The sequence below is a fragment of the Hypanus sabinus genome, chromosome 18 (genome assembly GCF_030144855.1).
Source record: "Hypanus sabinus isolate sHypSab1 chromosome 18, sHypSab1.hap1, whole genome shotgun sequence".
NCBI classification, from domain to species: domain Eukaryota; kingdom Metazoa; phylum Chordata; class Chondrichthyes; order Myliobatiformes; family Dasyatidae; genus Hypanus; species Hypanus sabinus.
Genome location: NC_082723.1, coordinates 67,211,236 through 67,235,999, shown reverse-complemented (window position 1 = coordinate 67,235,999; position 24,764 = coordinate 67,211,236). Strand labels below are relative to the sequence as shown.

The following is a 24,764-nucleotide window of genomic DNA, read 5'->3' as shown; positions in this document are numbered from 1 at the left end:
ATTAGCAAGGGGTTCGTGCACTGCAGGTTGGGAACCCAACTGACAGTACGGTTCATCTTACAGGGTATCTTGGCACAAAGTAGAAAGCAGATCAGAGTACATCTATGTCACTATATACAACCCTGAGATTCTCTTTTTTTGGCAACCATCCATAGTAAATACTAACAAACACTATTGAGCCAGTGAAAAAATGCAAACAATATGGACAAACAACCAATCTGCAAAAGACAACAAACCAGCAAACACATGAGTAAGGATAAAATAAGAATGATTGAGAGACAGACAGGCAGATAAATATGTTAACAATAAATATCAAGAGCATGAGTGGAGGGCCCTTGAAAATCAGTCCATTTCAAAGGTGGGGCAAGTGGAGCTGAGTGATGTTATCTCCTCTGGTTCAAGAACCTGATGGTTAAGGGGTAATAACTGTACCTGAACCTAGTGAGAGTCCTGAAGTTCCTATACCTTCTACCCAATGGCAGCAACGAGCAGAGAGCATGTCCAGGGTGGAGTGGGTCCCTGATGACAGATGCTGCTTTCCTGAGATAGTGCTCCATGTAGATGTGCTCAATGGTAGGGAGAGTTTCACCAGAATAATGCATTGTGAAAGCATGTAAGTCTCTCCAAACTTTGCAGAAGTAAAAATAATATCCTTGTAGACACTGGCTGATGGAAAGGCATGGTTCAGGAACTGTTATTACCCCTCAAGCATCATGCTCTTGAACCAAAGGGGATAACTTGACTCGGCCTACCATTGAAACGTTACCACAACCAATGGACTCACTTTCAAAGACTCTTTGTCTCATCATCTTGATTTTTATTATTTACTTATTATTAGTATTAGCTTTTTTTCCTTTTGTATTTGCACATTTTATTGCCTTTTATTCATTGGTTGCCTGTCTTGTGTGCAGTTTTTTCATTAATTCTATTGTGCTTCTTTGTATTTACTATGAATATAAGAAAATACGAGGGGTGATTGATAAGTTTGTGGCCTAAGGTAGAAGTAATCTATTTTGGAAAACCGAGCACAGTTATTTTTCAACACACCCCTCCTACATTTACACACTTAGTCCAGTGGCTGTGGAGCATATGGATCTTGGACCTCCAGAAAGTACCCACAGCATGGGTCATTGATAAGTTTGTGGCCTACGGCAGAAGGAGTTGAGTTATACAGCTCATTTTATTTAGAGATACAGTGTGGAACAGGCCCTCCTGGCCCTTTGAGCTGTGCCGCAGATAACACACCAGTTTAATCCTAGCCTAATCCCGGGACAATTTACAATCACCGATTAATCTACTAACCAGTACGTCTTTGGGCTATGCAAGGAAACTGGTGCATGTGGAAGAAACACATACTTTCTACAGGAAGAATCTATAAACTCCACACAGAGGATGCTGGGATTAAACTTCAAACTCCAATGCCCAAGGCTGTAATAGTGTTGCACTAACCAGTATGCTACTGTTGTCTCATAATGATGCCAGGCATGCCTGAGCTCCTTGGTGCCTTGCTCTCCAAGACCAGGTGTAATTGGACTGAGCCCTGGTATCAGTGAGATTCAGCACAGTAGACATTGTGCACGCCTTCCCTGTGTAATCAGGAACGGCATCTCCAGTTTCACAACTGGTGAGGCCCCACCTGCACTCCACAGTCAAAGCTGTCGGCAGATTAGTGGTGAAACCAGGTCCTGAAGAACGGATTCAGCCACAATATCAACTGTTTATTCATTTCCATAGATGCTGAGTAGCCTGCTGAGTTCCTCCAGCATTTTTCAAGTGCTGCTCAAGATTTCCAGCATCTGGAGAATCTCCTGTTGTGTCTCTTTAGGATGTAGCTAAAGGGTAGACAATAGCTGAGAGAGGTAGTGGAGGTAGCGGGGGGGGGGGGGGGGGGGGCTGCGGGAATGCAGGAGGGGGCGAATACAAATGCCGCTGCTCAAAATCCAAGAACCAGACGTTGCCAATTACTAATTTCATCAGTGCACAGGCGACCGTTTGTGATAATGATGTTGTTGGACGCATTTCCCCAATCCAGCAAATTAAACTGTACAATTTATGGCAATTTCAATAGAAATAATCCTCCAAATGCTATTGCCCCTCTTCCTGATTTAAATTCGTGCACTACACTTGCAAGCTTCACATTATCAAGCCTATCCTTGAGTTTAACATAAGGCAAGGCAATATTTCACATCCTCAGACAGCTTGGTGACCAGACTGAGCCAAAGACATGGATCAAAGATTGAAGATGCTTGTTCAGATCTGGATAATATGAATAAGTTAATACTAATATATCCAGAGCAACACACACAAAATGCTGGAGGATCTCGGGCAGCGTTTATGAAAAAGAGTGAACAGTCAACGTTTTGGGCCGAGACCCTTTCTCAGGACTAATAAATCATGATGTCATTAGACTCGTGATCATTTTCATCATTATCTGCTGTATCAGATGGTGGGGTGGAGTTACGCCTCGACCAAATGAGGTGCAAGGTGCTCCTCAACTAGCCTGCAGGTTAACTTTGGGTAAAGTATAGCCCCCCAATCAGGGTCATGTGAAGCCATGGATGGTCATTTGAGCAGCCGGTGCAGATCACAAGTCCTGGTTATGTGACCACTGACACCAGGCAGACAATCTCTGAAGAGTATTGATAATGGCTGGGGTCACCCGTCTTGTAAAGACACTGCCCAGAAGGCAAGGCAAACCACTTCTGTAGAAAAAAATTTTGCCAAGAATAATCATAGTCATGGATAGACAGAGGAAGAGCATGATCGCCCACATCCGGCTCATGATAAGTTGGTGAAAAACCAAAAATACCTTTCGAATCTAAGTGACGGTGACAAAAAAGACATAAAATTGGCAGAGCAGCTGACAGGTGTTTTGTGACTAACATGTAGCGACCAGTGAGGCTACATGTAGCTCTTAAGGCATTCCATGCTGTTTCTAAAATATACTGATTTGCCACGATGCTACAGACTGTAACATCTCAGAACAGTGAACTGTTAGCCTCCCCTCTCGCTGTGGCAGGAGCGACACCTCTTTTTCATTAGTGAGAGAGAGGGAGAGAGCCTGTGGGATGTCGAAGTATTGCGATTAACAGTGGTTTTTGATGGAACTCTAGATCATGGTCTCTCTAGGAGGTTTACTATTGCTTGCATGGTGGGTGGTGGTGGGAGTGGGATACTTCCCGCTGGAACAAGTGGGGGAAGAGGGACTTTGGGGTTCTAACATTTTCCTGGCTTTCATTCTTTGGGTTTTTCTGTTTTGTGGATGTCTGTGAAAAAAATTTCAGTTTGTATAGTACATACATTCTCTGATATTAAATGGAACCACTGAATCATATTAATTTACAATTAAATGAGTATGATCAGAAAAGATTTTGTGGAAAAAATGTTTAAAAATTGGAGATGCTGAGAATCAAAAATAAAAACAGAAAATACTGGAAATAATCAGCAGATTAGGCTGTACTTGTGGGAAGAGGAGAAACAGTCAAATGTGGGAGGCACAGCAGCGTATTGGTTAGCATAAAGCTTTACAGTGCTAGTGATCACCGAACCAGTGGGGGGGGGGGGGGGTCACCTCGCACCACTGTCTATAAGGAGTTTGTACCTTCTCCCTGTGACCTTGGGGCTTTCCTCCAGGCTCCTTCCACAGCCCAAAGATGTACGATTACGTTTAGTAATTGCAGGCATGCCATTTTGGCAGTGAACGCATAAAGACACTTCTGGACTTCCCCCAACACATCACAAACTTTTTGATGTACATGTGACAAATAAAGCTTTTTTGTTGCTGTTTTGTGAGACTTTGATATGGCTCTGTGGCTGATTTTCTTTGTATCATGGCTGTCTGTGGAAGGACAAATATCAGGGTTGTATACTGCATACATAGTTTGATAATAAATGTACTTTAAATCTTTGAATCTTGATCTTCAACCAATTAACTGCCCGCTTAATCAAAAACAAATCGGAAATCTCCAGATGGTGGGAAGACAAGGATGCTCCAGTTGACTGAGCAGAAAGATTGCAAATGGGCTTTAATCCAGAGATGTAGAAGTAGGAATCCAGAGTGCTAAAGGGCATGTAAAATAATGGGAGGATACTAAGTGGTTTGGTGCAGTACAGAAATGTGAAATATATATCCACAGACGCTGAAAATCAGCAGATTGGGAAAGTGGTTAAAAAGGAAAAAAGACATACGGGATGTTTTTCTTTACTAACTGAAACACAGGATGAAACAAAAACCTTACAGCACTTCGGCCCACAATGCTGCACTGAACATGAATTTACTTTAGAAATTACCTAGCGTTACCCATAGCCCTTGATTTGTCTAAGCTCCATGTACCTATCCAGATCGCATCCACCTCCACCACTGTCTCCGGCAGCCCATTCCACGCACTCACCACTCTGTGTAAAAAACTTACCCCTGACATCTCCTCTGTACTTACTTCCAAGCACCTTAAAATCGTGCCCTCTCGTGTTTGCCATTTCAGCCCTGGGAAAAAGCCTCTGACTATCCACACGCTCTACCTTCATCAATGTGTTTAGTCACATCCACAAAAAATTTAATCAGGCTCGTAAGGCACAATCCGCCTTTGACAAAGCAATGCTGAGTATTCCTAATCATATTATCCCTCTCCAAATGTTCATAAATCCTGCCTCTCAGGATCTTCTCCATCAACTTACCAAACCCTATAGTGATTCTCACTGGTCTATAATTTCCTGGGCTATCTACTCCCTTTCTTGAATAAGGGAATAACATCTGCAACCCTCCAATCCTCCAGAACCTCTCCAGACCCCATTGATGATGCAAGAATCATTGCCAGAGGATCAGCAATCTCCTCCCTCGCTTCACACAGTAGCCTGGGGTATATCTCATCTGGTCCTGGTGACTTATTCAACTTGATGCTTTCTAAAAGCTCCAGCACGTCTTCTTTCTTAATGTTTATAATGCTCAAGCTTTTCAGTCTGCTGTTAAGTCATTCCTACAATCACCAAGGTCCTTTTCCATAGTGAATATTGAAGTAGAGTAGTCATTAAGTATCTTCATTATCTCCTCTAATTGCATACACACTTTTCCACTGTCACACTTGATAGGTCCTATTCTTTCACATCTTATCCTATTGCTCTTCACATACTTGTAGAATGCCTTGGGGTTTTCCTTAATCCTGCTCGCCAAGGTCCTCTCATGGCTCCTTCTGGCTCTCTGAATTTCATTTTTAAGCTCCTTCCTGCTAACCTTATAATCTAAATCTTTATCATTACCTAGTTTTTAAAGCTTTTGTAAGCTTTTCTTTTCTTCTTGACTAGATTGTCAACAGCCTTTGTACCACAGTTCCTGTACCCTTCCATCCTTTCCCTGTCTCATGGGAACGTACCTATGCAGAACATCAAATATCCACTGAACATTTGCCACATTTCCCTGAGGACATCAGTTCCCAATTTATGCTTCCAAGTTCCTGCCTGATAGCCTCATATTTCCCCTTACTCCAATTAAACGCTTTCCTAACTTGTCTGTTCCTATCACTCTCCAATGCTATGGTAAAGGAGGTAGATTTATGATCATTATCTTCAAAATGATCTCCCAGTGACACCTGACCAGGTTTATTTCCCAGAACCAGATCAAGTACAGTCTCTCCTCTTGTAGGCTTATCTACATATTGTGTCATGAAATCTTCCTGAACACACCTAACAAACTCCATCTAAACCCCTTGCTTTTTATGAGGCATCAATTTCATTAATTCCCACCCCATCTAAACCCCTTGCTCTAACTTAATTGCTAAATCTCACTTTGGTTGAATACACAACCTTTTCAATTTTTCCACCTTTTCACCACAACAACCCTATTATACCTTTCCAGAATCTATCTCCCTGTCTGCTTCTCAATGCCCCTGTTACTATTGGGTGGTCTATAAAAAAACACCCAGTAGAGTTTTTGACCCCTTCCTGTTTCTAACTTCCACCCACAGAGACTCAGTAGACAATTCCTCCATGACTTCCTCCTTTTCTGCAGTTGTGACACTATCACTGATCAGCAGTGTCACACCTCCACCTCTTTTGCCTCCCTCCCTGTCCTTTCTGAAACATATAAAGCCTGGTACTCTAAGTAACCATTCCTGCCCTTGAGTCATCCATGTCACAGTAATGGCCACAACATCATAACTCCAAGTACTGATCCACGCTCTAAACTCACCTGCTTTGTTCATGATGCTTCTTGCATTAAAATAGACACATCTCAAACCATCAGTATGACTGCATCCCTTCTCTATCACCTGCCTATCCTCCCTCTCACACTGCCTACAAACTTTCTCTATTTGTGAGCCAACTGCCCCTTCCTCCATCTCTTCAGTATGGTTCCCACCCCCAACAACTCTCCCCAGTAGCCATAGCAAACCTCCCCGCCAGGATACTGGTCCCCCTCGGACTCAAGTGCAACCAGTCCTTTTTGTACAGGCCACACCTGCCCCAAAAGACGTCCTGATGATCCAGAAATCTGAATCCCTGTGCCCTGCTCCAATCCCTCAGCCATGCATTTATCCTCCATCTCACTGTCGCAAGACATAGGCAGCAATCCTGAGATTACTATCTTTGAGGTCCTGCTTCTCAACTTCCTTCTTAATTTTTGTCCATTTTCCTATCTAGGTTTTTGGTACCAATATGTACCACAACCTCAGGCTGTTCCCCTTCCCACTTCAGGATATCGTGGACACGATCAGAAACATCCTGGACCCTGGCACTTGGGAAGCAAACTTCTATCTATGTTTCTTTCCTGCATCAACAGAATCACCTGTCTGACCCCCAACTATAGAGTCCCTTATCACTGCTGCCACGTCTTCCTTTACCTACTCTTCTGAGCCAAAGGGCCAGACTCCGTGCCAGAGGCGCAGCCTTTGCTGCTTCCTCCAGGTAGGTTATGCTAGAACTGTGTACAATAGTAATTGGAATGCGGTTAGAAAGGGCGCAAAGAACTGGAACTGAAATATTGCAGCTACAGCAGAAAATTGGATATGACATGTTGTCTTCTTTGGAAAGAAGAGGTGGAGGAGTGTGGTTCAGAAAATTACAAAGGAAGCTGAACAGCATAAATAAGAAGGAACTGTTTTCCTTAGCAGATGAGCAAGACCAAGTGGCACAGATTTAAAGTGATCAGTAGAAAGGCAGATGAGGCAAAACATTTTTCTTCCAAATGGCAAAAGGATTCTGGAACTCAGTCCCGTAAAGAGTGGAAGAGACAAAATCTGTCATCACATTTCAGTAGTACATGGAACATGAAAAAAGGTTGTGTGGCTCTGTTCAATGGGAAGAGATACTGTGGCATAAAGTAAATACTATGACTGTTTTTAACCATGGTGCAGGAGTACATTTTCAGTGTGGAGATGAGGATACAGTCTCCTCTCGAAGAAACATTGAGAAACGTATCACAATGCGAAGCATTGCATGAATTGCAACCACTCTGGCTGCACTATACCCATCTAGTAAGGGTTCGACAGTTACTATTGCCATGAACGTGAAATTATTTCATGGCTGTAGATATTCCTGTTGGTGTAATTTACTAACTTAGAATTCATGCTGATCTGCGACATGACAGCAGTCATAACAAGTGTCAACGAGGTTTCACAGTCAACAAGCATGAAATTAGAGGTATGATCTTTCAAGCAATGATATTATATCCACTCTTTCAATACAAAACTATTCTATTTGTGAATACACATCTTGATATGAAGGTAAACAGTATTCACACTATGGTAACAAAATATTTAAGAAGTTCCAGTGAAATGAAAGACCTGCACAATGCCATATCTATATTCCTTATGCATATCTGATTTCAGGTGCTAATATTTATTACGCTCTTGTGTGTTACAATGAAAACAAATTAGAGCCAGTGCGTCTAATCAGCCATGCAGCTAAAGCTATTTAGTGCGTCCCAGCCCAAGCTCTGTTCCATCTTCAGAAATATTCAGCTCACTATTTAGAACCAAACAGGTCTTGCTGTCCTTTTAATTGCTAAATCTCGCTTTGGCTGATAACACAACTTTTTCAATTACATTACCTTTTATTCATAAACAGTTACTAGCCGAACTTAGATTCATGTATAATGGAACATAACAGAAATTTCTGGATTCAATCCACTCCGCCACCAAAGAAGCGTCCAATAAATAAAAAGCAATAAATTTCAATAAAAAGCAGTCAAGCACAACTCAAATCCAAGCAGGAAGGTGAAAATCTATAAACACACTGTTCGTTGCAGCAACAACCGTGCACTCGGCATCAATGAGACCAAAAAACTGATTGTGGACTTCAGAAAGGGTAAGCTGAGGTAAAAGACACCAGTCCTCACAGAGGGATGAAAAGTAGAAAAAGTGAGCATCTTCAGGTTCCTGGCTGTCAATATCTCTGAGGACCTATCCTGGATCCAACATATCAATGCAGCTACGAAGAAAGCATAATAGTGGCTATATTTCATTCGGAGTCTGAGGAGATTCAGCTTGTCACCAAAGACACTCGCAAGCTTCTACAGATGTACTCTGAACAGCATTCTAAATGGCTGCATCACTTGTCTGGTGGTGGGGGGGGGGGGGGGGGGTGGTTGGGGAGGCCACTGCACAGGATCAAAGTAAGCTGCAGAGAGTTGGCAACTTAGTCAGTTCCAACATGGACACCAGCCTCCGTAGTATCCAGGATATCTTCAGGGAGCAGTGCCTCAAAAAGGCGGCGTCCCTCTAAAAGACCTCCACCACCCAGGACAAGTCCCCTTCCCATTGCTACCATCAGGGAGGAGGTTCAGAAGCATGAAAGCACACACTCAACAATTCAGGAACAGCTTCTTCCCCTCTGCCATCTGATTTCTGAATGGACATTGAATCCATGAATATTACCTTGCCACTTTTTTTATTTCTATCTTTGCAGTACTTAGTTAATTTAACTAGTTAATACATATTCACAGTAATTGTGTTTATTCCTCTTATATATTGCATTGTACTGCTGAACAAAGATAACAATTCACGATAAATGCCAATAAATAAGCATACAGGAGGGAGACTGAAAATTTGGCTGAGTGGCATCATAACAACCTCCTCTCCCTCAATATCAGCAAGACCACGGAAGTGACTGCAAACTTTTGGAGAGGAAAAGCAGGAGTCCATGAGCCTCACTGCAGGATTGGAGGGGGGAAAACAGTGCATGTTAGTAACTTAAGTTCCTGGGTGTCACTACCTCAAGAGGACATGTCCTGTATCCTCCTATAAATGTAATTGACAAAAAAAAATGCACAACAGTGCCTCTACTTCTAAGATGGCTAAGAAGACTCAGCATGTCATCAAAAGCCTTGAAAAAATATGTAGTGCAGAGTGTATTGACTGTTTGCATTACGGCCTAGTATGGGAACATCAACGCCTTTGAATGGAGTGTCCTACAAAAGGTAGTGGATTTGGCCCAGTGAAGCCCTCCCAACCATTGAGCACATCTACATGAAATGTTGCTGTCGGAAAGCAATCCATCATCAGAGATCCCCACCACCCAGGCCCTGCTTGCCGCTGCCATGAGGCAAAAGGTACAAGAACCTCAGGACTTGTACTACCATGTTCAAGAACAGCTAACACCCTCAACCATCAGGTTCTTAAACAAAAGAAGATAATTGCACTCATTTAGTGAGATGTTCCCACAACCAATTATCTCACTTTAAAGGACTCCTTCCCTTGTTATTAATGCTCTCATTATTTATTGCTATTTATTTATAGTTTACATTCCAACAGTTTGTTGTCTTCTATGCTCTTGCTCTTTCATTGATCCTGTTTACTGTTGTTCTGTAGATTTGCTGAGTATGCCCACAGGTAAAAGAATCTCAGAGTTGCATGCACTCCGATAATAAATTTTCCTTTGAACTTTGAAACTTGACTCTGATTCTGAAATTTGTTTTGGACTTCTGCACTGGCAAATGACCTGCATTCTGTTTACCCAAAATAACACTGCTCCTTTTGAGATGATTTCAGAATTTTAAAACCCAAAATTATTTCACAAAGGTATGCCAATAAATAGCTGACCATCCTGAGTAAATTCACAAAGTTGAAACAAACTAGTTACTAAATGATATTGAAAGATGCTACATATTATTATTTATCCACGAAGTCAACCTTCTCTGATGATCCAAACTAATGCTGGACAGTGTGGCTCACTAAGCTATTCCAGAGGGTTGTTAAAAGTTAACCACACCACGGTCAACCAGCAAATACACTCAATGACATTTTGTTAAGACAGCTTCTGTACCTAATAAAGTAGCCATTGAGCGTATGTTCATGGTCTATCGCCGCTGTGGTCCATCCACTTCAAGGTTTGACGTGATGTGCATTCAGAGATACTCTTCCACACACCACTGTTGTAACACGTGGTTATTTTGAGTTCTGTTGCCTTCCCATCAGCTTGAACCAGTCTGGGCATTCTCCTCTGACCTCTTTCATTAACAAGATGATTTCACCCACTGAACTACTGTCTGTTTTTAGTTTTTTTAAATTAATTTATTTATTGAGATACATTGAGCTGCGCCACTCAGCAATTCCCTGTTCTGACCCTAGCCTAGCTGCTGGACAATTTACAATTAACGATTAACCTGCCAACTGGTACATTTTTGGACTGTGGAAAGAAACTGGAGCACCTAGCGGAAACCCCTGCAGTCACAGGGCCAATGCACAAACTCCTTACAGGCCGTGGTGGCATTTGAACCCGGGTCACTGGTACTGTAAAATGTTGTGATAACCACTACACTACCATGCTGCCTTTTCTGTAAACTCTGAAGCAGGAGTTCTCAACCAGGGTGCCATACTCCCTGGTTAATGGTAAGGGTCCATGACTTAAAGGCGGCTAGGAAACCCTAATCTAGAGACTGTTACGAGTGAAAATCCCAGGAGATCAGAAGCTTCTGAGATACTCAAACACTTCACCTGCCACCAACAATCATTCCACAATCAAAAGTCACTTAGATCACATTTCTTCCCCACTCTGATATTTGGTCTGAACAACAACTGAACCTCTTGACCATGTCTGCACGCTTTTATGTATTGAGTTGTTGCCACAGAATTACAACAATATGAATTTACAGAAAACACTGAAATAAGTGTTCAAATAATAGGGCATATTATTGGCAACAATGCTGAATTTACAAGCAGTTGTATTAAAGTAATAAAGTGGCTACTGAGTGTGGGTCTGCCAATTACTTTCCTGAAAGGCATCAGTAAATCAAGTGGCTTTTTAGTTGATAATTAGTTTTTAGTTTTTAATGATAATTTAGTTGTTAGATGGTCGCCCTTTCAGAAACGTGCTTTTTTTTTTCCAGATTTATTTAATTACATGACTGAAAATTCCTCAGCTAAGCTGGGACCAAAATTTGAGGCTCCAGATTGTTTGAATCTCATTTCCCATACAATAGTGTAAGGAGAATAAAATGATTGTTACTCTGGATTCAATGCATCACAAAGCAAACAAACACAATAATAATTAAAAAAAACAATAAATATAAATCCATAAGATACCTTATATCTATTGATTGATTTTATGTCCATAAAGTGACACTAGGCACATAAGCTGACTCCGACAGGAAATGATAAAGTAATGGTGGTTGGAGGTGTGAAGGGGTGGTTAGTGGGTGGAGGTGTTGATCAGCCTTACTGCTTGGGGAAAGTGACTGTTTTTGAGTCTGGTGGTCTTGGCATGGATGCTACGTAGCCTCCTCCCTGATGAGAGTGGGACAAACTGTACTTGAGCAGGGTGGGATCCTTCATGATGTCACTAACACTTCACTGGCACCGGAACATCGTCTGCACCCCAAGCCTCTCTCTTATTAACACTCAAATAGAAGTTATTTTCAGCTTCACATAACAAACAAGTGCTTTAACCACTTTCTCCATACCTGCTGGATACTGTAGCCTTCTTTTTGAGAGAAGTATTGCTTTTTGAACTCATAGTAAGCATTGTACTGATGCCAGGGCTGCAGAAACTCAAACCTGAAAGACAGACCAAGTTCAAACTCAGAACAGAGGGCAATATACAAAAACTCTTTTCAAACTACATTTATGCACAAAATAACTCCTTATAAAGTGCTACAAAATATATCAAATCAAACTGCAAGGAGATACCTCTGCAGTTTGCTAATGATTATACACTTGCTCATGAAAATGTGACCAAAAGATTCAAGTAAAGATCTCAACAGTCTGCCACAGAGTACAATCCAAATTCAAACTAATATATCAGTACAAAAAGTTTGCTCCAAAGCATTTAATTTTAATGGGTTAAAATTTTAATTCAGGCAATTTTAAAAGGAGAGAAGCTCAAATACAAGCAAAATTGGAATAGTGTAACTACGAACTAAACGTGAAATTTTAGACTGCTAGCAAGGCTGACACTTATTGATCATCAGTAATAAAAGGATTAATTATTAGGGTGATAGATGGCATTGCATAAAATTCTGAGACACATAAATGCAGTGGCATGCAAAAGTTTGGGCAACCCGGTCAAAATTTCTGTTACTGTGAATAGCTAAGGGAGTAAAAGATGACCTGATTTCCAAAAGGCATAAAGTTAAAGATGACACATTTCTTTAATATTTTAAGCAAGATTACTTTTTTATTTCCATCTTTTACAGTTTCAAAATAACAAAAAAGGAAAAGGGCACGAAGCAAAAGTTTGAGCACCCTGCATGGTCAGTACTTAGTAACACCCCCTTTGGCAAGTATCACAGCTTGTAAACACTTCCTGTAGCCAGCTAAGAGTCTTTCAATTCTTGTTTGAGGGACTTCCACCCATTCTTCCTTGCAAAAGGGTTCTAGTTCTGTGAGATTCTTGGGCTGTCTTGCATGCACTGCTCTTTTGAGGTCTATCCACAGATTTTCGATGATGTTTAGGTCGGGAGACTGTGAGGGCCATAGCAAAACCTGCAGCTTGCGCCTCTTGAGGTAGTCCATTGTGGATTTTGAGGTGTGTTTAGGATCAGTATCCTGCTGTGCAACTTCAGCTTTTTTTTTTACAGACTGTGTGACGTTTGCTTCCAGAATTTGCTGGTATTTAATTGAATTCATTCTTCCCTCTATCAGTGAAATGTTCCCCGTGCCACTGGATGCAACACAAGCCCAAAGATGATTGATCCACCCCTGTGCTTAACAGTTGGAGAGGTGTTCTTTTCATGAAATTCTGCACCCTTTTTTCTCCAAAAATACCTTCATATCTTTGCTCATTACGGCCAAAAAGTTCTATTTTAACTTCATCAGTCCACAGGACTTGTTTCCAAAATGCATCAGGCTTGTTTAGATGTTCCTTTGCAAACTTCTGATGCTGAATTTCATGGTGAGGACGCAGGAAAGGTTTTCTTATGATGATTCTTCCATGAAGGTCATATTTGTGCAGGTATCACTGCACAGTAGAACAGTGTACCACCACTCCAGAGTCTGCTAAATCTTCCTGAAGGTCTTTTGCAGTCAAATGGGAGTCTTGATTTGCTTTTCTAGCAATCCTACGAGCAGTTCTCTCGGAAAGTTTTCTTGGTCTTCCAGACCTCAACTTGACCGCCACCATTCCTGTTAACTGCCATTTCTTAATTACATTACGAAGTGAGGAAATGGCTACCTGAAAACACTTTGCTATCTTCTTATAGCCTTCTCCTGCTTTGTGGGCATCACTTATTTTAATTTTCAGAGTGCTAGGCAGTTGCTTAGAAGGAGCCCATGGCTGCTGATTATTGGAACAAGGTTTGAAGAGTCAGGGTATTTATAAAGCTTTGAAATTTGCATCACCTAGCCTTTCCTAACAATGACTGTGAACGAGCCATAGCCCTAACAAACTATTCAAGGTCTGGGACATTGGTAAAAGTCATCTGAGAGCTCAAATCTGTTGAAGCTAATTAAGGTCTGAGACCTTGATAAAAGTTATCTGAGATGTTAATTCATATCTCTAAATTATTAAAATAAAGACGGTGAAAATTTGACTAAAAAAAGAAATGAAGAAAATATTAGGAAATATTGGGGGAAAATACTATTATTGTTTCAGGTTGGAAAAAAACTGACGGCTACTAATCCAGCAAAACAATTAAAATTATATCTCACATTCCTGCTTCCAAGAGGACCACAACCTTGTCATAGTTTGGAGGCTTGCATGCCTCAATGACCTGGGGAGCTATGTCGGCTGGAATCAGTGCTTTGTGCTTTGGCTCTTGCTAGGGTCATCTGTGCCAAACAGGTCAAAGGGTAGAGGCCAGACTAAGAGTGGTCCACCAGTTCTCTAGGTTCAGAGATTCAGCTCAACTCTGACTGGTCAAACAGAATTGTTACTGAAACACCAGTGAAGTATCTTTCTACATCTGCGTGTGACTATATTCCTGAATCTCCACCTGAGACTTGCATGACTGACAGTACTGAAACAGAAAGGGAGATTGGGCATGATGAAGGAAGTCCTAACCACCACCAGAGAATGGAGGACCTTCATTGCTACATAAACGCCATCAGCATAACGGGCATTTCACAAGTCAGATTCCTGGTATCTCTGGAAGAGCTATCTATTTTAATAAACATTTCATATTTTAAACTCAAATGTAAACACAAGGCCTTTTAACCCCCTCCCCCACCACACACACATCTAGTTTTAATATTTTATTAGAATCACAGGATTCATTGCTTGTTTTTCTTCAAAACTGGAGAGATAAATTACAACTGACAAAAAAGAATTCCATCTGGGAATGGAAAGGGGAAAGAGTTAGGAAGAAAAATTCTGGTTAATTCCAGTGTTCTCCTTCTTAATGCAGTCTATTATAAATTTTATAGGCAGTATATTAGGGAAAATTCAATATATTGCCGACGTAAGTGATTCAATTGACAAGTCATATTTCTACGATGCTGGAGCTTTTTTATACTTGCGGTATAACAAATAACAGAACTCTGATGAATACGATACGGTCCATTGTCTCCCTGCCAAGCCGAGGAAGAGCTATTCTCTTAGATACCACTTTCTTTCTACATCAGACAGCATACAGTATTTTATACTCAATGGGCAATTTATTTGGTACACCTGTACATTAATGCAAACATCTAATTATCCAATCATGCTGCAGCAACTCAATGCATAAATGATCAAGAGGTTCAGTCACTCTGATTCAAACGTCAGAATGCGGAAGAAACGTGATCTAAATGACTTTGACCATGGTGCCAGGTAAGGTAGTTTGAGTATCTCAGGAACTACTGACTTTCACACACAACCGTCTCTAGAGCTTACAGAGAATGGTGCAAAAAGTGAAAAAAAAATCCAGTGAGTGGCAGTTCTGTGCGTGAAAATGCCTTGTGAGAGAAGTCAGAAGAGAATGGCCAGATTAGTTCAAGCTGAGAGGAAGGTGACAGTAACTCAAATAACCATGTGTTACAGCAGTGGTGTGCAGAAGAGCATCTCTGAACGCACAATATATCGAAACCTGAAGTGGATGGGCAGAAGACTGTGAAAATACACTCAGTGGCCGTTTTACTAGGTACAGGTGCTACCTAACAAAGTGGCTACTGATTGTATTTCTTAAAATTTGATTACGTTTTCTGCATCACCACAATTACAAGTGAAGTCCAGAATTCTAGTACTGTATGAAAAGAAATTCAGAATTCCTACTCCTCTGCCATTACTTTTAAGTCTGAAGGATCTCACCCAATCGTTGGTTATTAACATCTCTACTCAGCAAATGCAATGCTAGCATTTATTTCAAGGGAACAAGAATATAAGAGCAAGGATATAATGCTGAGGCTTTAAAAGGCATTGGTTTTTGTCGCCTTATTTCTGGGCATTGGAGGGTCCAGAGAAGGTTCAAGAGAATGATTCTGGGAATGAAAGGGCTAACCTATGGGGACCATTTGATGTCTCTGGGCCTGTACTCACTGGAGTTTAGGAGAACCGGGGGGGAGGAGATAGAAATCTCACTGAGATCTATCATATATCTAAAGACCTAGACAGTGTTGATGGAGAGAGGAGATTACCTATTGTGGGGGAGTCTAAGACCAGAGGATACAGCTTCAGAAGAGAGGGGCATTTATTTAGAACAGAGATAAGGAGGAATTTTAGTCAGAGAGTGGTGAATCTGTGGAATTTGTTGCCACAGACAGTTGTGGAGGTCAAGTTGTTGGGTATATTCAAGGCAGAGGTTGACAGCTTCTTGAGATTGGGGCTGAGAGGGAAAATGGATCAGCCATGATGGATTGGCAAAGCAGACTCGATGGGTTAAATGGGCTACTTCTGCTCCTATATCTTCTGGTCTTATGTTCAATTATGAAGGTGTAGAAGCCAACATCATTATCTATCATGCATAAGATCTTTTTGGACTCTAGTCTCCCCCACAATCATGTCTTTCCTTTCTCACATCCAGCATGAATGACAGAGTGGACTGAATGGCTTGAATCTGCTCCTATGTCTCCCTCCTTACACTGGAAGGTAAGGAAGGCCACTCACATAATGCCAAGAATCTAAGCCAATGGAAAAGTTCTACTTGAGAACACCCAAGGTTTAAGTTGCCATTTAGTTACGTTCCTTATTTAGTCATCTTGCTTCCAAAATTCTACCCAATGAATAGATTGTGGAAGATATTGAATTAAATCTATCAATAGATTAATCTCCATTATGAACTTAAGTAGAACACGGCACCAAGATTGGGGGCGTAGCGGACAACAGGAAGATTATTACAGCTTGCAGCAGGATGGGGACCAGCTGAAAAAATGGGCAGATGGAATTTAATGCAGACAAGTGTGAGATGTTGCACTTTGATAGGACCAACCAGGATAAGTCTTACACAGCGAACAGTACAGAACTATAGGTCCATAATTCATTGAAAGTGGCATCCCAGGTTAATAGGATTGGAAGGAAAGCTTTTGGCACATTGGCCTTCATAAATCAAAGTATTAACTCCAGGAGATGGGATGTTATGTTGATTTTGTGTAAGACGTTGGTGAGACCTAACTTGGAGTACTGTGTGCAGCTTTGGTTAAGTGTGAAAATACAAAAAGAAAGAAATAATAATAAATATCGAGAACATGAGATGGAGTCCTTAAAAGTGAAGTTAATAATAGGCATCCGTTAGTCTCATGAGACCATGGATTTGCGCCTTGGAAGGTTTCCAGGGCGTAGGCCTGGGCAGGGTTGTATAGGAGACTGGCAATTGTCCAAGCTGAAGTTATCCCCTGTGATTCAAGAACCTGATGATTGAGGGGTAGTAATTATTCCTGAACCTGGTGGTGAGATTGCTGAGGCTTCTGTACTACCTTCTTGATGGCAGCAACAAGAAGACAGCATGACCTTGCTGTGGGGGGAGGGGGGGGAGGTTTGTGTGTATGTGCTAGGTGAACTTTGCTTCTTTAAAAAAAAAAATCCTCTCTGGCACATTTCAAGTAACTGAAACTTAGAATACAAATACTCAGATAATTGATATAGATCTCACTTATACATAACATACTGCAGAATCTCATCATATAAATAACTGCCAAGCTGCATTGCATATTGATTGCACTTAAGATTATACCCCACCTTCCTCCTGCTCAGCCTGAGTGCATGGTTACTTACAGAGATCAGATATGACCTGAAGCACTTCAGTGGTCCTTCTAAAAGTTTATTTTTCTTCCGTTTCTCATTCCATCTTAACTTTATAGACATTAGATCACAAACTACGGCTAGCAAACACTGGCCAGTAATCAAGTGGGAGGGCTGTGAAATAATCAAACTCGTTTCTCTCCTCTCTATCCCAAGGGTATTAAGTTGAGTGTTTCAATTGCTGCTGTTGCTTGGGAACATCTCATTTGACATAGGACACTCAAAACAGGATAACAAGTGGAGGCATAATGCAGGCATAGTCTAGACTTTAGGGTGCATAGTAAAATATCAGCTTCAACAACCAATCTTTAGACCTAAATGTGGAATGTAGATTATATTTTAAAAAAAGCTCTGCACAAGAGGTTCCTAGAGCTGTGAACAGTAGTTAATTAGAAAAACATTCATTTTGGGTGTTTGGAGTGTGGGTGTGAAGGAGGAGATGTGTTTAAGTTACATGTAATTCAAAGGAAGCATTATAGATACATGGTAAATGTAGAATTGTTCTGTGATATTTAGCATATAAAAGAGTCACATAATATTGGGTCAACAGGCCTCTTCCTCCCAAAGGATCTCAATATGATGTCTGCTGCTCATTTTTGTTGAATAAACTATTCACTAACTTCTCTCCAGTGACTTTGTTCACAATACAACACCTGACAAAAGTACAATCAAGCTCAATCAAAAAAAAACACACCCAAGGAATCCAGATCAAATTTGCTCCTTAAGTAGTTTAATGATATGGGACTGAATTTATCCTCTTGTCTTCCAATCTCATTTCTTCCTACATAATCATTCTCAAAACCCAGTGAATTAGGACAACTTCAGATCCAAGTCAAGTATCCTCCAGCCTCCCGTGGCTACCTAGATCTGAATCCACCGGTTCATTTCACACTTCAATTTGAAAACCTACTTTCAACACTTTGCCCCTATCCCATTCAACATTAGAAAATATTCCCATTACCATTTAAATACTTCAGCTTTTTAATACTCTTTCCTCCAGCGACCTGCCCCACAATTCAGAGGTGCAAGTCACAGAATCAGTTTATCCATTATAAAGAACATGTGGATAAAGGCATCCAGCACTTCACATGAAGCCTCCAGACTAAGCCAAAGGATATGAAATCAAAATGTCCAAAGATTGAGTCCAGTATTACTGAAATTCTTAACAATTCAATGAACATTCAAAATCCATATTTTTTTTTAATCCTTTTCCACCTTCCAGGGGTTCCCAATCTTTTTTATGCCATGGACCCCTACCATGTTAGGTTAAAAGGTTCAACACGGACTAAATAGGCCAAAATGTCTGTTTCTGTGCTGTATTTTTCAATGACTCTACCTCCCAAGGGATCCACAGATCCCAGGTTGGGAACCCCTGCCACATAGACAATGATCGATTCCAAAATGTCATGAGTTAAATGGTCAACAAGTCAGTTAATGAGCATAGTTAACCAGTTAGACAAGTCATAAGCTCACAAATCACAGTTCATAGTTCAACTCCCCTCCATCCACTATCAACATCCTGAGGGGCACCACTGACCAGAAGCTTTATTGGACCACCAACAGTCAGCAGTTATAAGAGCAGGTTCTCTTCTGCATGTACACCATCTACTAACCTATTCAATCTTTCCTTACAACTCAGGTCCTCCAGACCTGGCAACCTTGTAATTTGTCTCTGCACACTTTCAACTTTAATTGCACCTTCCCTGTAGAGTGGTGACCAAAGCTGGACACATTACTCTAAATTAGGCCTTACCAATGTCTTAAACAACTTCAACATAACATCCCATTTCCTCTATTCAATACTTTGATTTATGAAGGCCAATATGCCAAAAGCTTTCTTTATGACCTGTGATGCCAATTTCAATGAATTATGGACCTGTATTCTCAGCTCCCTTTTTTACTACACCACCACATGATCATGTCCATGTGTCACAGAAGAATAAATCAATGGAACACTACGTATTTTGCAGATCAGTTTTCTGAAATTATAATGGAATGAATTAACATAAAGAATTCCATAATAAAATCACTAAATTATTTCCACTTGCCTTGTATCATTCTTGTCTCTGACGCTAGATTCGAACTTTGTTCCATTCCTGGCGACGTACTCTGCCAGTTTGTCGATAACTGGTTGGATGTCAGGGGGAGGAGGGATAATAACTGGAACCACAGTTGCAGCACTGAAAATACAAGACAGTTAAATTGTACAAATAAGCAAATAAAAACTGTGACAACATAATAGCATGGTGTTATACACACAAGAGATTATGCAGATGATTGAAATCCAGAGTAACAGGCCACAACAAATGTGGAGAAACTCAGCAGTTCAGGCAGCATCGACGGAGAGGAATGAAGAGTCAATGCTTCAGGCTGAGTCCCTTCATTGGGACTGGAAAGGAAAGGGGAAGAAGACAAAATAACGATGTGGAGGGAGGGGAAGGAGGACAAGTTAGAAGGTGATAGATGAAGCCAGGTAGGTGGGAAAGGTAATGGGCTGGCAAGGGAGCAATCTGATAGGAGAAGAAAGTGGATCAAGGGAGAGAGGGAAGGAGGAGGGACACAGTGGATGGTGATAGGAGGGCAAGGAGAAAAAGTAGGCACTGAGACTTTCGGCCCATTGCATCCAGGCTAACCATCAAGTATTTATCTGTACTAGCCCTATTTACCAGCTTTCATTTCTTGATGATTTAAGTGCTCACTTGGCAATGACTTAAATGTCATGAGAGCACCTGCCTCCATCAACTCCTCTGTTCCAGATTCCAAATATTCTTGGGGCGAGAAGGTGAGGGGAAGGGAAGGGATAAAAACTGGAGGGTCATAGCCAAGGGAACCATTTCTTTTTAAATTCTGGCTTCCTCCCCATTCTTTCTATACTCGTTGAAGCATCTCGGTCCAAAAAGTCAAATATTTGTTTAACTCCATAGATGTTGCCTGACCTACTGAGTTCCTCCAGCATTTTGTGCATGTTGCTCTGGACTTCCAGCACTTGCATCTCTTGTGATTATTCTTAACCTACTCTTCCCTTCTTAAGAGCTCTATAACTGGGAAAAAAATTCTTACTATCTACTCAGCTACATCCTTCACAATTTGTATGTTTGTATTAGATCCCTCCTCCATCCTTGCTCAGCCACCTTTAAAATTCTGGTTCCCTAAAGTCCTGCAGGTAAGGTCACCCTTACCTGGTTTCTCTTTCATGTAACCCACTAAGGAGGCTGACTCTATACCTACCCAGACCTGGTCAAATTAGAGATGGACAATAGATGCTGGCCCTGCCAGTGATGGCTATACTTTCTGAATAATACATCAGTGAACTGAGGAAAAGGACAGCCGGACCAAGATGGGTTTATTGCATTTTTATTCAATTTAATTTTATTTTATTTATAGTTACAGTGCAGAACAGGCTATTCCGCCTATCAAGCCGTGCCACCCAGCAACTTGCCTGTTTAACCCCTAGCCTAATCACAAAAAAATTTACAATGACCAATTAACTGGTACATCTTTAGACTGTGGGAGGAAACCTGAGCACCCGGAAGCAACCCAAGCACTCACAGGGAGAACATAAAGGAATTGAACTCTGAATTCCAATGCTCTGAGCTACAATAGCGTCGGACTAACCACTACTCTGCAATGGTACTATAATTACATTGCCCAATCTGCCCAGAACTGCAAAAGAAGCCACTGGTAAATTAGTTATTTATTGAGATACAGCAGGGAACAGGCCCTTCAAGACACGTCACCCAACAATTCCCAATTTAAGCCCGGCCTAACCAAGGGTCGATTTACAACAATCAATTAACATTAAACCGTACCTCGCTGAACTGTGGGAGGAAACCTATGTGGTTACAGGGAGAATGTACAAACTCCTTATAGGCAGTGGCTAGGATTGAACCTGGGTCGCTGGTACTGTAAAACGTTTCTGCTAACCACTACGCTACTGTGCTACCCCTTTCTACATAGTTTTAAAACCAAGGGAGCTAAATGTTGAAGTTAAAATATCTCACCTGATTGTGGTTGCGGTAGAAGTGCCCTGAATATTATTGCTATCCCCTTCCGGAGGTGGTGGTGGTGTGGTTGCAGATGCTGAAGTTGCCGATGCCCCTGCCGTAGTTGGTGTAGCCATCTCTGAAGGTAAGCTGCTATAATAAGCAGCAGCATCTATTCCGGGTGGTGGTGGTGTGAGGCAATATGTACCATCAGGCATCATGTAATATCCATAATACATGGTTGTCACTGACGCTGTAAGAGAAAAATCATATAATGAAGACTGCTGTCTGATTACTTTTACCATCTTTCAAAAAAGCTATTATGAAATTGTCAGTTTTCACTTATAAACACAAGAGATTCTACAGAAGTTGGAAATCTGGAGTAGCACACACAAAATGTTGGAGAAACTTAACAGGTCAAGCAGCACCTAAACAAATTAATAAATAGTTGGTATTTCGGACCAAAACACTTCATCAGAACTAGAAAGAAAGGGGAAAGATGCCAGAATATGGAGGAGGGAGGGGAAGGAGGACAAGGTGATAGGTGGGTGGGAGAGGGAAAATGATGTAAGAAGCTGGAAGGTGATAGGTGGAAAGGCAAAGGGCTGGAGAAAAAGAAATCCGGTAGGAGAGTAGAGTGGACCATGGGACAAAGGGAACAGGGAGGGGCACAAGGGGAGGCGACATGCAGATGAGTGGAAGAGGTAAGAGGCCAGAGTGGGGAAATTGGAAAAATCATTGTTCAAGCCATCAGGTTGGAGGCCACCTAGATGGAATATGCTCCTCCAATCTGAGAGTGGCCTCATCATGGCAGAAAAGGACACAGACCGACAACAAGTTTCACTTATGTTCATAGCAGCCCTTTTACTAGAACAGCTGACGAGTACTTCTTCAAAAATGCAACCAGGGTTGTATGAAATCACATTCATGTTTATCACATTGCAATGCTAAACGGTTGCAATTCCTATTAGAACAGATAGAAAAGTAATTGCTGTCAAAATAGAGTTTAACTGGATTCTATCAAAAATACCCGAAAACTTAATTAAGCAAATCACACTTGACAAACCACATCTGCATTTATCAGTATTCAACGCAGCTTTGAAATAATTGATACTAAATTACACGACTTCATCAATACTGATTAACTACTGAAGTGCCAACTACCAAACTTGCTCACATCAACTTAGAAGATCAGCATCATGTGTACCTGGAGACCACTCAACACAAGTGGAAAGCAACAGCTGCCGTGCCGACAGAAACAAGATAACTCCCCTGTCCCCACTGTGAGAGTCTGCAGCCGCCCCACACACACAGACTAGAGCAGCTACACAAACTCAAGCTTCATTGCCAAACTCAACAAAGCACCAACACCAAAGTGCTAATATTGTTCCACGCTAATAATAATTATGCTTGAATGCAGTTTCACTCAAGTTTTTGGGTTTAAATGAATTGCACTGCAGACACTATTGTTGGCCGAACTACTTGTTGATGGATTTCTCTCACTTCCATTTTTAAGTGTGTCTGTTTGTTACATGCTGTGTCATATGATGTGGGTGATCATGTTCTTTCCATGTCCATGATTGTTCTTGGCAAAGTTTTCTACAGAAGTGGTTTGCCATTGCCTTCTTCTGGGCAGTGTCTTTACAAGACAGGTAACCCTCCCCCACCCCCACCAGCCATTATCAAAACTCTTCAGAGATTTTCTGCTTGGTGTCGGTGGTTACATATCCAGGACTTGTAATAAGCACCAGCTGCCCTTTTGACCTGCTCCCACGGCTTCACATGACCATGATCCGGGGGTTAAGCAGGTGCTACAACTTGTCCAAGAGTGACCTGCAGGCTAGCAGAGGAAGGTGTGCATTACACCTCTTTTGGTAGAGACGTATCTCCACCCTGCCACCTCCATTCTTAAGTAATTATTAATTATACCGGGATTTGTTAACTTTATCATCTGGTTGTGATGAGGACATTTCACTCCTAACTCAACTTGATGACCTTTCTCCAATTCCTCCAGTAGAATGCCCCCATTAATTTTAGCTTGCAACATATCCATCCTCAATATTAACTTAATCAAGGCAATGAATCCAATCCACTGTCTGCTGTCTCCTCAGTCACAGAAAAGGAGAATCTACATTCAGTGGCCGCTTTATTAGGTACAGAAGTCGAACCTGCTGTGATCTTCTGCTGTTGTAGCCTATCCAATTCAAGAATCAACGTGTTGTGTATTCAGAGATGCTCCTCTGCACACCACTGTCGTAATACCTGATTATTTGTTACTGTCACCTTGAACCAGTCTGGCCATTCTCCTCTGACTTCTGTCATTCTCCCACATTTTTACCCACAGAACTGCCACTCATTGGACATTTTTTGTTTTCTGCACCATTAAAAATGCTAGTGGCTACTGTCCGTAAAAATGTCAGATCACACCATCTTTGGATCTTGTGAGGAAACCGGAGCACCCGGAGGAAACCCAAGCGGTCACAGAGAGACAATATAAACTCCTTACAGACTTGGCCAGAAGTGAACTCCAAATTCTGACTGCCCATGCTGCTAAAGTGGCGCCTCAAGAATATCTACTTAAATGAAAGTGTTGGCTGCATTACAATGGGAAGTCCAATGATGGAAGTGTAGTGACAAAGCAGTATACGTGCTGGCAGTGAAGACCATAAGATATAGGAGCAGAATTAAACCATTTGGCCCATCAAGTCTGCTCCATCATTTCATCATGGCTGATGCATTTCCCTCTCAACTCTAATCTCCAGCCTTCTCCTCGTATCCCTTCATGCCCTGACTAATCAAGAATCTATCAACCTCTGTCTTAAATATACTTGTGGCAACAAATTCCACAGACACACCACTTTCTGGCTAAAGAAATTCCTCATCTCTGATCTAAATGAACGCCCCTCTGTGCTGTGTCTCTGGTCTTAGACTCATCCACCATAGGAAACATCCTCTCCACATCCACTCTATCACACTTTCACCATTCAAAAGATTTCAATGAGGCCACCTCTTATTCTTCTGAATTCCAGTGAGTAGAGGCCCAGTTCCATCAAACGCTCCTCACATGACAAGCCTTTCAATTCTGGAATAATTTACATACTTACTTACACACAAATTGTAATTCATAGTTTTTTCTATATTATCATGGATGCATTGTACTGCTGCTGCAAAGTTAACAAATTTCATGACTCATACCTGCGATATTAA

General features: G+C 41.4%; 1 protein-coding gene across 6 annotated transcripts in view; it reads right to left on the bottom strand.

Annotated features, from left to right (window-relative positions):
- The window catches only part of sfswap (splicing factor SWAP), a 176,474-nt gene that overhangs the window by 110,133 nt on the left and 41,577 nt on the right, over positions 1-24,764 (bottom strand). For all 6 annotated transcript variants that reach the window (XR_009516562.1, XR_009516563.1, XM_059994587.1 and 3 more), the window contains 3 exons: positions 21,576-21,810; positions 19,623-19,754; positions 11,888-11,981 (listed from right to left, as the gene is read on the bottom strand). Coding sequence is in view for 4 of the 6 variants with exons in the window: in XM_059994587.1 (XP_059850570.1) it covers positions 11,888-11,981; positions 19,623-19,754; positions 21,576-21,810 (461 nt within the window). In the remaining 2 variants the exon portion in view is untranslated. The remainder of the gene's footprint in view (positions 1-11,887; positions 11,982-19,622; positions 19,755-21,575; positions 21,811-24,764) is intronic.